Source organism: Berghia stephanieae, chromosome 8 (assembly GCF_034508935.2).
Source record: "Berghia stephanieae isolate SIO BIC M18660-M18661 chromosome 8, UCSD_Bste_1.3, whole genome shotgun sequence".
In the NCBI taxonomy this organism is placed as follows: domain Eukaryota; kingdom Metazoa; phylum Mollusca; class Gastropoda; order Nudibranchia; family Aeolidiidae; genus Berghia; species Berghia stephanieae.
The window spans coordinates 51061368-51076375 of record NC_088367.1 but is presented as its reverse complement, the minus strand read 5'-3'; the positions used below and the strand labels follow the sequence as shown (position 1 = coordinate 51076375).

The following is a 15008-nucleotide window of genomic DNA, read 5'->3' as shown; positions in this document are numbered from 1 at the left end:
TTACTTTCCGCGAGATATAATAGACCCAGCTACCTAATCACTGCCAAATGGACAGGAGAACCAGGATTATTTTTTTTAACTTCATCCGGGATCAGCTTGGTCCCTGTGCGTGTGAAGCGAGTGCTCTATCTGCTGAGCTATCGACTCCAATATGATAATGATGATGATGATGATAATAACAATAATAATAATAATAATAATAATAATAATAATAATAATAATAATAATAATAATAATAATAATAATAATAATAATAATAATAATAATAATAATAATAATAAAAATGATAATATATGATGATGATGATGATGATGATGATGATGATGATGATGATGATGATAATAATATAATAATAATAATAATATGATAATAATAATGATAATATAATAATAATAATAATAATAATAATAATAATAATAATAATAATAATAATAATAATAATAATAATAATATAATATAATAATAATAATAATAATAATAATAATAATATAATAATAATAATAATAATAATAATAATAATAATAATAATAATATAATAATAATAATAATAATAATAATAATAATAATGATGATGATGATGATGATGATGATGATGATGATGATGATGATGATGATGATAATACTAATAATATAATAATAATAATAATAATAATAATAATAATAATAATAATAATAATAATAATAATAATAATAATAATCGGGAACGAAGAAGAAGAAGAAGAAACGGGAACGAAGAAGATAATAATAATAATAATAATAATGATGATAATAATAATAATAATAATAATAATAATAATAATAATAATGATATAATAATAATAATAATAATATAATAATAATAATAATAATAATAATAATAATAATAATAATAATAATAATAATAATAATAATAATAATAACAATAATACAGCTCAATAAGCCATTGATTTCCAGGCGGTATTGGAGTGTAATCTGACGTTCGCCAATGTCTTCCCATTGTCGATTGTCATAAAAGCAGGTTGATCCAAATACACATCCTGTCTTGATTCTGTCTCGCATTCCAATCAAGACAACCGGCTCGGGTTGATAATCGAGGTGTGTAATTATAACACATGCCATGGGTGGATTTAATTCCTATCATAACACATGTGTCATTACTATTACTACACACGATTACTCTGTGGCCAACCAGCCGTGACGCCATATATACCAGTATGTAAACCGGTCTATAATTACACGTAATGCTTTATATCAAAACTTGTTTGACACCCTCTGTTTATCTAATATTAGAATGAAAAGCGATTAACAAAAATGTACACTCAACGCTTATATGTATATATATATATATATATATATATATATATATGTATATATATATATATATATATATATATATATATATATATATATATATAAAAACATAGTTATATTGACATTATTTACTAAGTATGTATTCATGGCATAACACCATATTGCGACAACAACAAAAAATTGACCTTTCATATAAAACGATATATACTAAAGTGCTCTAAGCGTTTTACAAGGTGTTTCAAGCCAACGGCACCACTTTAATGGAGGCCTAGACATGACACTTGTAAGGGGCGGTAATCAGGTAAGAAGTATTGACGTCCGCTGGGTCCTTTATCTCAGTCTCCATTTCAACCATTTACATCTTATATTCTGGCACATGGAACAGAATTCGTTTCACACAGTACATATTGTATTATTATTGTGCACCGTTAAAAAACAAACAAACTAGAACATACAATAACCGACATTGACAATAAAAAGATACTGGACTGGAGCAACGGTAATGTCTCCCCAAGGACAACGTTGGTCCCACACAACCATGTATTATCTAGTTCATAAAATTAACAGTTTTTGATGGTTGCAAACCGCCTAGAGCACGGATGGCCAATAGCATACAGTGTAGAACACCCACCATACATGTAAACAAATCAGGTTTAAATCCTAGAACACTCCAATTTTGGTCGTAATCTGAGATTTAAAAGCAAATTATTAAAAAAATTTGGCTAGAAAACTTCTCCTTCAAATTTTGATCGATTGAAATGACCTCCACCTTGTCAAAAACTCTCAAATCTGAGACTTCAAAGAAAACTTTACGAAATTCCAGATTTGAAAGTTGTTGACAAGATGAACGTCATTATAGTCGATAGATATTTGAAGGACGACTAATTTGGCCAAAATCATAAGTACGAATTTTTTATTTTTTTTTAGAGATGAGACAATATTGTCCAATTTGATGGCATGAATTGACTTGCTCTGTCTAGATGGACAACATTGTCCAATTTGATGCCGTAGATTGATTTGTCTGTCTAGATGGACAATATTGTCCAATTTGATGCCGTAGATTGATGTGTCTGTCTAGATGGACAATATTGTCCAATTTGATGCCGTAGATTGATGTGTCTGTCTAGATGGACAACTTTATCCAATTTGATGTCATAGATTGATGTGTCTGTCTAGATGGACAATATTGTCCAATTTGATGCCATAGATTGACTTGTATGTCTAGATGGACAATATTGTCCAATTTGATGCCATAGATTGATTTGTCTGTCTAGATGGGCAATATTGTCCAATTTGATGCCGTAGATTGATTTGTCTGTCTATATGGACACTATTGTCCAATTTGATGCCATAGATTGACTTGTCTGTCTAGATGGACAATATTGTCCAATTTGATGCCATAGATTGATTTGTCTGTCTAGATGGACAATATTGTCCGATATGATGGCATTGATTGACTTCCTCTGCCTAACACCATCTCAGTGTAATACCACAGTATTTTACAACTACACCAACGTTCTATCCAAAGGATAGCAGGTTATATCAGCAACTAGAAGGAGGTATTATGTTAACGTTCTTTTCTCTCACATTTAAAACGCCGGTTCAATATTCCGTATTTTCTCCTTCGTCTAACGACACAATCGGTACCAACAACAACAACAACAACAACAACAACAACAACAACAACAACAACAACAACAACAACAACAACAACGATATCTAGTTCCATTCCAACCAGCATCCAAACCACTTTGCTGCTGTCAAATGTAATCTTTACTTCATCTTCAATCCGAGCCTCTAAGTGTATTCAACACAAAGTGTACTTATTTACAGGTCTGATAACCCAAATTGTTATGGTCTCATTGTTGTACTGGATAAAATCTCAAACCAACGAAAAATATTGTCCATTACAACAAAGTTTAATCAGGCCCATAATTGTGTTCGGTTAGCAGACCTGAAATTATGTGCTCGTCGATTAAACACGCACAATTCAACTCAATTTTTTTTTAATTATTGATTTTCAACAACAAAACAAAAGAAAACAAACAAACACAGACAAATCTAACAGAATAGAAACAAACACAAAAATTAAATGACAGACGATAAAAACTCCACCTTTATATTTCTAACCTGCCCCCCCCCCCCCCCCCCCCCCACGGCCTTCTTCCCGCCTCCAGCTATTGGACACTGAATCGACCCCAGGGTTCTAACGTATCTCGATGACAGGTCGTCCATTGGAATTTTATAATTATCCTAAACAATTTAAGTTGCGTTTGGTTTTTCCGGGTATAAATTCTATTATAAATTATAGATTCTGTTTTAAATTATAAATTCTATTATAAATTATAGATTATATTATACATTATAGATTCTATTTTAACTTATAAATTATATATTCTACTATAAATTATAGATTCTATTATAAATTATAAATTCTCACCAATCTAAGATTAGCCTCCGTGACTCTTGCTTTATTTGTATTTGTGGCTATGTGATCTAGTGATATATCACTCGCTTTCGGGTCGGAAGGGCCTTGGTTCGAATCCCGCTCTGAGCGACGCATGGTTGAGTCCTTGGAGAAAGCTCTTTACTCACATTCTCCCATTGTACCTAGATGTAGAATGGGTACCTGGTCGTTAACAGCGTAGTCTCTGGCTGAAAAATTGTAATATCGTCTGATAGTGGGTTACATCTTGTCCTTGTATAAACCCTATGAACACATTTTGTGGAAATTGCGGTATAAAAATGATCGAGATTTTTAATTTCCAGTCTGACTGGCTCATAGATTTATACGAGTAGATGTTCAACGACAGTAATTTTGTGTGGTGTGCAAACTGCAGGTCATAAATCAACGTCTCTTTCTAGTCAAGAGAGTTGTGGTGTGAAAGTTGTGTCATTGTCGGCGACGTGTACTGAGATCACCTCGATCAGTGCCATAAACTGTTTATTTCCTTGACATGTTATGGCCGCACGGTCTAGTGTCACAGAAGAGCGTTGTAGCAACATATGCTCTGTCTATTTTACACCACGGGAGCGTTTAGTAGACATAAGCTCAGTCTATTTCTCACCGAAGCAGCGTTATACACATAATGCCTCTATGTCTATTTTTCTCACCGAAAGGCAGCGTTTAGTAGCAACAATAGCTCTATGTCTATTTTCCACGAAAGCACGTTAGTGCAACATAATCCTTAGTTTTTTTCTCACCGAAAGGCAGCGTTTAGTAGCAACAATAATGCCTCTATGTCTATTTTTCACACCGAAAGGCAGCGTTTAGTAGCAACAATAATGCCTCTGTGTCTATTTTTTCCGAAAGCGCGTTTTAGCCAATAAAGGCTACTATTTTTCTCACCGAAAGGCAGCGTTTAGTAGCAACAATAATGTTCTATGTCTATTTTTCACACCGAAAGCAACGTCCAGTACCAACAATAATGTTCTATGTCTACCCTTCTTGTTGTTCTATATCAAATCGTCTTCAAATGAAAATGGATTAAGTCAACCAATGTGTCTGGTCCGGCGGTGTTGGCGTTACAGGGATTCCACTGTATAATGTCGGGATAGAAAACTTGAGATAAGTCTTATCGTTTGTTTTTGAAACTTTAAAAATCCTGGTCAACTTTTAAATCCTTTTATTTTTTTGACAACTGGTTCATTCCGATATTATATTACCGTTGTGATGCCATTGGTCACATTGGAATTCAATGGGTTTTCCCCCCACATGACAATAATAACAACAAGAACAACAACAACAACAACAACAACAACAACAACAACAACATAAAAAAGAATTCTTTGGGGGGGGGGGGGGTGTCAAAGTAGGCTGGCAAGCTACACACTACACACATTAAAGGTCAGATGTCATATTTACTTAACTGCATGACCACCCAAACGTCTGAAATAGACTCTGGCCATTCACGATTCATTTATCAGAGAGTAAAACTATTACTGGACCGTATCGAGTTAAAAACCACTACCGGGTCAAACTGGGGTCATCATATTTTGGAGGACAAATTTTGCATTCCGATATTATCGATATCTCGGCCTTTGGACCAAAGGATAAAATGGTTACTGACATCAAAACCTTATCTGTTCGAAAATACTGGAACGTCTTCTCACCTACTACTACTACTGCTACTACTACAACTACTACTACTACTACTACTACTACTACTACTACTACTACTACTACTACTACTGCTACTACTACAACTACAACAACTACTACTACTACTACTACTACTACTACTACTACTACCACTACCACTACTACTACTACTACTACTACTACTACTACTGCTACTGCTGCTGCTGCTGCTACTACTACTACTACTACTACTACTACTACTACTACTACTACTACTACCATTACTACTATTACTACTACTACTACTACTACTACTACTACTACTACTACTACTACTACTACTACTACTACTTCTACTACTACTACTACTACTACTACGACTACTACTACTACTTCTACTAGTAGTACTACTACTTCTATTAGATAGATAGTTATATAGATAATTATATAAAAATAGATCGATAAATAGATAGATATTGAATCGTGTTATGATACAAATATGGTACGAATATATATATATATATATATATATATATATATATATATATATATATATATATAAAGATAGATAGATATATAGATAGATAGATAGATAGATAGATAGATAGATAGATAGATAGATAGATAGATAGATAGATAGATAGATAGATAGATAGATAGATAGATAGATAGATAGATAGATAGATAGATAGAGAGTGTTTAGTTTCTTAAATTCGGAAATATTAATCTGTTCTAATTCTACGTGTATTGACTTGAAATCAGTTTATTCCGACATAATAATGTAAATCTTGTGTTATATGTGACCCTCCGCCTCGAACCGGTATTAAGTCGGGATTTGGAAAACGAAGAAAACCGGTTTTAAAGTGGAAATGGTCAAAATTATCAAATTTCAGTTTTTGGTTGTTTCAGAAACTACAATCATTTTTCTACATGAAAACATAATAATTCAACATAAACATTGACGATAAGTTAAATAAATTTCAAGTTTTAAAATGCAACTATCAGTGACACATTCAAAACGAGAGTTGACTTTCTCTCAGAGAGCCACCCTTTCCAAAGCTTAGTAATACCGAGTCTTTTTCTCCACCAATAAGATGTAAGATATCACAGCAAAGGGCGTGTCTTTATCTATCTCAGAGAAAGCATGACTGTTTTCACAATTTCATGGTTCAACCAATAATGAACTTTAAAAACTGTAAACAAGTCTAGGTTTTTCCCTGACAACCTTACAAATGATTGATTCTGATTGGTCAACGCTCATCACATGCGCTGTGGCTGTAGGCCATAATGCTCGGGCGATGCTTCATGACGTCAGCATGCGCGTGTTACATACGTGTGTGTTTGTGCATTTTGATACACACCACGTGCTTTTATATCTTTGTCTAGCTGCATTGAGGTGGGGGTCCTCCTTTGTTCCTCTTTAATTATTCATGAAATTATAGGATATGCTAAGACTTAATAGGTCAATAGTTGCCTAATCTTACACTTACAGAGATTGTTGTAGGATAAATATTTAATTTTAAGTACAAAAGCAGAATAATAGATAGAGCCTTCAACAATTAATGAACTGTAACTAAAAAATGAAATGGATAGATAAACAGACAGACAGACAAACCTATTAATGGATAAATAGATATGTAGATAGATAGATAGATAGATAGATAGATAGATAGATAGATAGATAGATATATATAGATAGATAGATAGATAGATAGATAGGTAGATGAAGGGGAGAGAGATTTGTAGATAGATAGATAGATAGATAGATAGATAGATAGATAGACAGATAGATAGGTAGATGAAGGGGAGAGAGAGATAAACAGAGAGAGAGAGAGAGAGAGAGAGAGAGAGAGAGAGAGAGAGAGAGAGAGAGAGAGAGAGAGAGAGAGAGAGAGAGAGAGAGATGGATGTTCGTTTTGTCGTGCTTTCTTTGTATACTGAAAGAAAGGGGGGGGGGGGGGGTTCTTTTTAGACAATGAACAATGTGGTGGAACGCTAAGGAAAACTTGAGAGGTTCAATAACATGTTTCCATGTAAGTCACTACAAATAAGCCCCACCCCTCCTCCTCAAGCTGTCATCTGACTCAAAATGGAAACAATGCAATGATTGATTTGACCAGCCCCTTTCTTTAATTGCAATCTCATTGGTCAATATGTTTCCAGTTGATTGACTATGACTTACTTTGTAACAAAATTCTTGCTTTAAACTATCCCTACAATTCTTTGCTCCGCCTCCATCCCTTTCTTCATGTCTACCTCACTCTCTCCGTCTTCCTTTTGTTTCTTTCACACATACAAACACACACACACACACACAACACATACAAACACATACACTTATACAGGTTTCAATTTTTATTATATTTCCCTCGCGTCCTCTTAACACAAGCAGTCTCTCTCCCCTCCCCCTCTCGCTCCTCTTTTTCGCTATATCTCTCTCTCTCTCTTTCTCTCTCTCTCTCTCTCTCTCTCTCTCTCTCTCTCTCTCTCTCTCACACATGTGTGTCTGTTTGTGTGTGCGTGCGTGCGTGTGTGTGTGTGTGTGTGTGTATTTTACTCTCTCATTCTCTCTTTTCCTCTCTAATCCTCTTTCTTGATAATTCTTTCCCTGCCCACCCGGCTTCACGTAGTTTCAAAACTGTACTTTCAAATTTCAACCTTCTTTAACTTTTGGCATTTTGAAATCGTATTTTCTCTATTAAATAAGACAAAAATTTCACATTAATAATTTGTATTTCATTGATTCTTTATTTAAATATCAAAAATTCTTGAAAAAGTGAGCAATTGTCTGCGTTTTTTTCCCCCAGTGTTTTATTTGTTTTAAGAACATCTTACATAATAATGAATAAATACAAAAGTAATAATTGGATTGTTTCAAAAATTTGTATGTACATTATTAAATGTATAAGCTAAACTCATGCCAAATTTCACTATTCTCGTCAAATTTTCGATGTCCGTATCTAAGGAGTTATCTTTGCCCATTGATTTAACTGTGCGTGAAAACGGTGCCTCACTTCAAAGTCGATTTTCTTAAAACTTGGTTTTCACACTCTCCCTACTTCAAACGGTCATATCTCGACAATAAATAATCAGAATTGTATAAATTTGGTATCAAATTTTAAAGCATAAAATAAGCTGTGATTGGGTACCAAAAACCCAAAATTGAAAAATCCGACTTAATACCGTTTCGAGGCGGAGGGTCACATATTCTAATAAATTAAAAAAGAGATCACAGGATTTGCTGATTCAGACAACAACAAAAACCGTTGCTATTTCGACAACAATAAATGTATATAAAACTCAAAGTACAACGCTGTGACAATAGCTGTGGTGACGGGTGGCTTTGATGGCTTTGATGGCTTTGATGGCGGCTTTAAAACAAAAGGAATCTTACCACACCGACACGCTTTCACTAATAAAATGGTTTCTTTATAAATCCAAAACGCTTTGATGCTAGGGTTGGGCCGACGATGGAAAGTAAATAAAATAAAGGATTGTTGTGGTCCACCCAACACATCCGGTGGGTTTATAATTTCAGACATAAAATGGCCGCTTCTTCACACATCCGGTCGTAAAATAAACACATTATGGGGACTTTAAATACCAGCTAGTCTTTCTTTGAAATCATCGGAGAACGTCTGTGTTTGTTATTTATTGTTTAATTTATTGTCAAATACACAGAAAGTCAAATCTCACCTGCTTATCGCCCTTTAGAAACGTCAAGTCATCTTAGGTGTTAAAATATTGCCGTTGGCTTAGAACACAGTGCAAAGCGCGTTGGGACCATTTGTCGGATATTGATCTACATTTTGTTGTTAATTTCATATCGATATTATGTCAATATAGAAAACGAATAGACAATATGCTCTAATATGTTCCATTTTTCAATAATGACATTATTCTGGGACAGGTGCTGTATAAACGAATTGGTGATATACGAGTCTTATTTAAATGGCTGATTCTGTTTCTACAGACTGATTCATATCTGGATGGATGGTTTTTTTTAATATCCTGTTACATGTACAGTGTTTTACGTCACCACTGGCATGCTTTTCTTAATCAAATGATTTATTTATGACACACACACACACATACAAACATACACAAACACACATACACACACATTTACACGTCTTTATTATTATTATTATTATTATTATTATTATTATTATTATTATTATTATTATTATTATTATTATTATTATTATTATTATTATTATTATTATTATTACTATTATTATTATTATTATTATTTTATTATTATTATTATTATTATTATTATTATTATTATTATTATTATTATTATTATTTTATCATTATCATTATTATTCCATTCAATGGTCACCATTCAAACCGATCCCAATACCAATTATTGTTTGTACCGTTTTTACAAAATATATTTCTCGTAACGTTCGACACAGAATCACGAGAAGTCTTAGGTTTGAGTCTTTTTGGAGAAGTCTGGTACACTTGAATCAATCGATGTTTGAAAAAATATTATTCAATTAATCGTTAAGGGAAATAATTATTTCCCCATTAGTGACCAATCATCTGAGAACGATGTTAAACCGGAATGTACACGACAGTTACAACTGAATATTTCATACTGACAGACAGAATTTGAGTTAAAATGGATTCCATATTCAAGGACGCAGAGTTTTTGTTTGGAACCATTTAAAAACAAAACTGGAAAGTTTACAATTACAATCATTTTGACGTTAAACTTAAATTTCTTCACCAACGACATTCCCACATAATACCTAATTGATATGCTGGGTCACATTTAGAAATCAACTATCAAAGTAACAAACCCCTTACGTACCTTTAATTATCTTTGTAGTTTATATTTGTCCAGCAATTATTTCCGGTCACGTGGCTCCGGCTTTAAAGGAGACAGGTTTAAATCCGATTGGTCCATACACTTTGGGCGTGAGGATTGGGGAAAGAGGGTGGGACGTCGTCTTTTTGGCACCATTTTGGAACTGCACCGTCTCAGAATAGCTGCCACTGCCACCAATGTCAGTGTGAATGTCTATTTTTGTAGAGGAACAATTTCCACTTGAAGTCAGAGAATCGAGTCGAGCTTCTGCCGAAGAAAAGTTGGATTCTGGGGTGGTGGCGGTGGTTTGATTGGAGACTATGGTAGGATAAGGCGTCTCGGGTTCAACCTCAACCAGTTTGTTTGAACTGTCCTGTATAGAGGATGGAATTTCGGATAAAATTAGATTTGTGTGAATGTTTGTGTTGTTACTATTTTTGTGTATCAGTTCGTAGAATGTTGGCTTGTTGGGATCAATCATTGTGCTTTCCATACTCTTCATACCACCAAATAGCTGGCTGAGGTCAGGGCCATTTGGTGTGTTGTTGTTGTGGGCTTTTGTGTGTGCTCCTGGGAAATTGGTAGGATTTATGCTGACACTGCTAAGAAGAAATGCCCATTGCTGTTGATTGACAGGGGGTGTAACACCCATCATTTTCATGTAACCACTGAGGTAATTGAGGTCCTGAACGGACAGATTGGGCAAACTGGGGACATTGTGTGTACTCGGAGTCGTTGAAGAAGACGAAGAGTTCCCGATGATTGGGGCGGAATGGGTTGTGTATTGTGATGTGTTGACGACTGGAGACATTCTTGGAACGGGTGGAGGTGTCTGGTGACTTAGAAAACTGTTGTGTATGGGAGAATTGGTGTTGATCGAAGGACTACCTTGATTGACAAGGGTTGAACCAGACAGGTGGGAATAGCTTTGTGGATGAGGCACGTTTGATATGGTGATCACGGAGTTTGGTTGGTTTCCATTCACCAGTGGAATATTGGCATGGGGTGAGTGGTTTACGGAAGCGTTTGTACTCAGATTTAAATGGGCTTGTTGAACCTGCTGCTGTTGAAGGAAAGTGAGTTGTTGGAGAATGCTCTCTGTCTGCATTCGCTGCAGCCTTTCCTGAGTTTCCAGGTCTCGTAGACGACGGAAATCCCGTTCAATGTCTTGCTGACGAAGTCGTTCACGCTCAATCTGGTTTTCCTTCTCCCGAATTTCACGAGCAATTTCTTCTTCCCGTCGATGTCTCTCTTGCAATCGGACAGTTGATTCGTATTTCTTTTGATCTTTTTTCCTAAATAGTTTTGGAGCGCGATTATCGTCGTCTTTTGTTTTGCCCACCTCGTTACCTTGGGCGTCCACATTTACTGTGTTATATTCGGGCAAGACAATAATCTGACCAGTACTATTCACGTAGGCAACACCTGCTCTTTTCATTTGTCTGACAGAAGTATCTTTATTTCTAGTTGATTTCTTTCTGTTAACATCGTTATCAATGCCTGAGGCGAAATCAATGTCACCAACATCGGCATCAGAGAGAGATTCTTCCTCAGAGTCATAGAAAGAACTGTCGTGTCCATTTAGGTGTGCATTTTGTAGGAAATCTTCACTTCTAGAACGCCGCAACGATCTCTCACCATCACCCAACAGTTCCCAATTGTCAGATACGTCCAGGTTTGGAGCAATAGCTGAAGCACGTCTGAGGTTCGGATCCGGCACGAAATGAATAAAGTCCTGTGACTTATTTTTTTTCAAAAGTTTTCCAGATGCTTTGCTTATCGAGCCAAATGCATTTTTAACATTTTCATGAACGGTTTTCTTAAACCGACGAATGCTTCCAAACTTGTTTTTCGTGTCTTCAGGTTTTATGGTGGCTGTAAATTCTTTTTCACTTTGTTGTTTCTCAGGTTTATTTTTCTTGATTTTCTTTCCTTTCCCATCTTTCAAGTCAGTGACCTTCATTGGCACGATTGACGATTTGAATCCTTGCGATTCAGATGAATGTTTGTCGTGAACATTTCTCTCCTGCAAAATGTCATCGTCCGGCTCCAAATCTTCCTCTGGAGTCCACGTGGACGAATACATTCTTTGACTGTTGTTGGAGCTGATGCTCATTTCTTCAAACGAAGCTGAAGATGGTGAAGAACGCATTCCATTCTGAAGCAATCCTGGCGATTCTTGGTCGGGAGTTATTTTTGCCGACTGGGAGTTTTCGCTAGGATCGGAATCAACTTTTGGGAATCGCTGTCTTTGACGCTGGTCTGGCTGATCTTCGGCTTTTGTCTTATCCTCTGAAAACGACAGATCGTTTCGATCCTTGGTGGCATCTGTGAGTTGTTGGCCGTTCTGGGTGATCTCTTTACGTCTTTCTTCCCTGGCCAGAGCTGCTTTTTTAAGTTCTTCACGAAATACCTCAGCGGGATCTTTGGGTTTCTCAAAGACAGGAGGTTGTCTTGTTTTCTTTTGTTTCGAGCCTTGTGCCTTCGCAGCTAGAATAATGTCATGTTGCAAAAGAGAATTCATTCTTTTTACCTGCAGTTTTGGACTATTTTTCTTCCCTTCTGAAGTAAAGTCTTTTGTGAGATTAATACTAAAACTCTCTTTACTCTCGTTACTATTTTTTGAGCCAACATCAATGTCTTTAGCTATGACGTCACTAGTGACTGTGTCATTCATATTTTGACTTTCCAATAAGTTCTTTTGTGATTCACTTACTGGAACACTTTTCTCACTAGAGTCATTTTCACTCTTTATCTCTGGACTGAGAGGAGAGGGTGCTGGTTTTGGTGCCTTCAGCATAGCCTCCATTTGTTTCAGCATTTCCAGTTGTGCCTTTGCATCACTCACGCTTTTGTTGAGCGACATGAATCCAGGAATTTTGTCATTGCTCTCTGGAATGATTTTATCCAATTTGCTGCCAACTGCAGCATTTTTCAAAGTCGGTTTCTCAAAGAAACCTCCTGTTGACATTTGTGGTGGTGGAGGAGGTGGCGGAGGTGGTGGAGGTGGTGGTGGCGGTTGCATTGCTTGAGGTAATGGAAGATCTTTGTTATCGTCGGCCATGGCTGACCGTGCAGCAATTTGATTTCTTTCCATTCTTGATAAGGTGGGTAGGGACATACGTTTCGATATCGGATCTTGCTCAGGAGAAATAGTCGTCGTGTTTCCATAGGTAGATGAAGTTTTCCTCTGTGGAGATGAATCGCGGGAAACATCTCGCATGTCATAGTCTGCCGGTGGTTCTCTTTCAGAAGGCGGAGGTGGCGGCGGTGGTGCGGCTTTTTTCTTTTTTGATTTACTTACGCCAGCTTCAGAACTCCCTGTGCTGACGCTATGAGTGCTGGCTTTTGACTTGGCTGCAAGGTTTGCCCGATCGAAAGGAGATTTTGGTGTGATGTTTGAGGCGTTGATTTCAACACCGAGATCCTTGAGTTTCTGGCCCGTCTTGTTTTCTAAATCTGTATTCCTTTGCTGACGTCTGTATTCAGCTAGCTGTGCATAAGTTAAATTCAATGAGTAGTCTGACTCAAAAGAGTTTTTTAAAGGGAGCGAAGCATTTGCTGGCATGAGATTTGAAAACGGTTCGTGTCTGGCTACGTTATAAAGATGTTCTCTGGGATCTTCGAGAATGACGGGTTGCTGAGATGGAGAGATTCCGATACTGAGAGAAGATCGTCGTTTATGAATAAAAGCTCGTGGCTGATTCGATTTGTCTCTCTCTAATGAATGCGTTCTTTTCAAATTGGATTCTTTTGTTTTCACGTCAATTAAATTTTCAGCACTTCGACTCGTAACCCCATTGTTCAATATTGGTGCTTTCCCATTCGGCACCAAACGATTTGTTTTGTCTATGGGATCTAGCGTGTAATTAACTTGATTACTGACTCCGGACAATTGACTCGATAAACTGGAGAAACCGGAAGTTGAGTTTTCTTTGTCACCCAAATGCGTGTTTAAACTCCTTTCCAATGATGAGTCATCGCCTCCATCTCCAGCCAAGAAATCAATCTCGGGGTCATACTGGAAAATGTCGGCGAAATCAGGATGGAATTTGGTGAGTTCTTGTGAGATCGGCCGGAGCAGCTTTCTGGCGTTTTCCATGTCTCCGACTCCATTCGGGATGACTTTGTTTTCTGGCACGACGTAGTTGGGGATTTTTGGGATCTTCGGAGGTTCAGACGGTCTCGGCGGTTTTTGTTTGTTTCTGGGCGAGACTGTTTGTCCTAAGCTTGAAGAATTCTGACCCATCTTGGAGAATCTTGTTCTGAAGGATGTCGGCTAGATTTTGGTTGATAATAGACCTAATTGGTATTGTGGTGTGCGATTTATTCCTGATGACTTTTGGGCCGGTTCATTCTTGACGAAATTCGTTTCGAAAAATTATTGATGCGAGAGTGTCATTGTTGGGATGAAATATTTTGGGAACTTCTGAGTCATATAGACGTTTCTGTGAAAGAATAAAAAAGAACATTATAAAGTCATAAAATATTTATCAACATATTGATTGACATTTTTATATAACTTATATCTTATTTCAATATAGCTTGACACATTCAACAGCAGCGTATTGAAAACGGAGAGAAAAGAAACGTTGAAGATGCGTACATTGTTCGAATTTCATGCTTATACATTTCTGTCCTTAAAATAACACCCATTCGTATATTCTTATATTATAAGACTTAATATACCGTACGATGAAAAAAAAAACCCACACAAACCCAGGTATTTAAAATTGTGCCCAGAAAACTTGTCCTTTGAATATCAAAGAATTAAAATTACCCTTATCTCCACATAACTCTCAACCCTGAGACTTCCGA

At 36.1% G+C, this 15008-nt stretch overlaps 1 protein-coding gene across 5 annotated transcripts in view; it reads right to left on the bottom strand.

The window, feature by feature from the left end:
- Positions 1-15008, bottom strand: part of LOC144978834 (uncharacterized) — a 44565-nt gene that overhangs the window by 5216 nt on the left and 24341 nt on the right. For all 5 annotated transcript variants that reach the window (XM_078925385.1, XM_078925383.1, XM_078925387.1 and 2 more), the window contains exon 2: positions 10194-14638. In XM_078925385.1, the coding sequence (XP_078781511.1) occupies positions 10240-14439 (4200 nt within the window). In that variant the 5' untranslated portion in view covers positions 14440-14638 and the 3' untranslated portion in view covers positions 10194-10239. The remainder of the gene's footprint in view (positions 1-10193; positions 14639-15008) is intronic.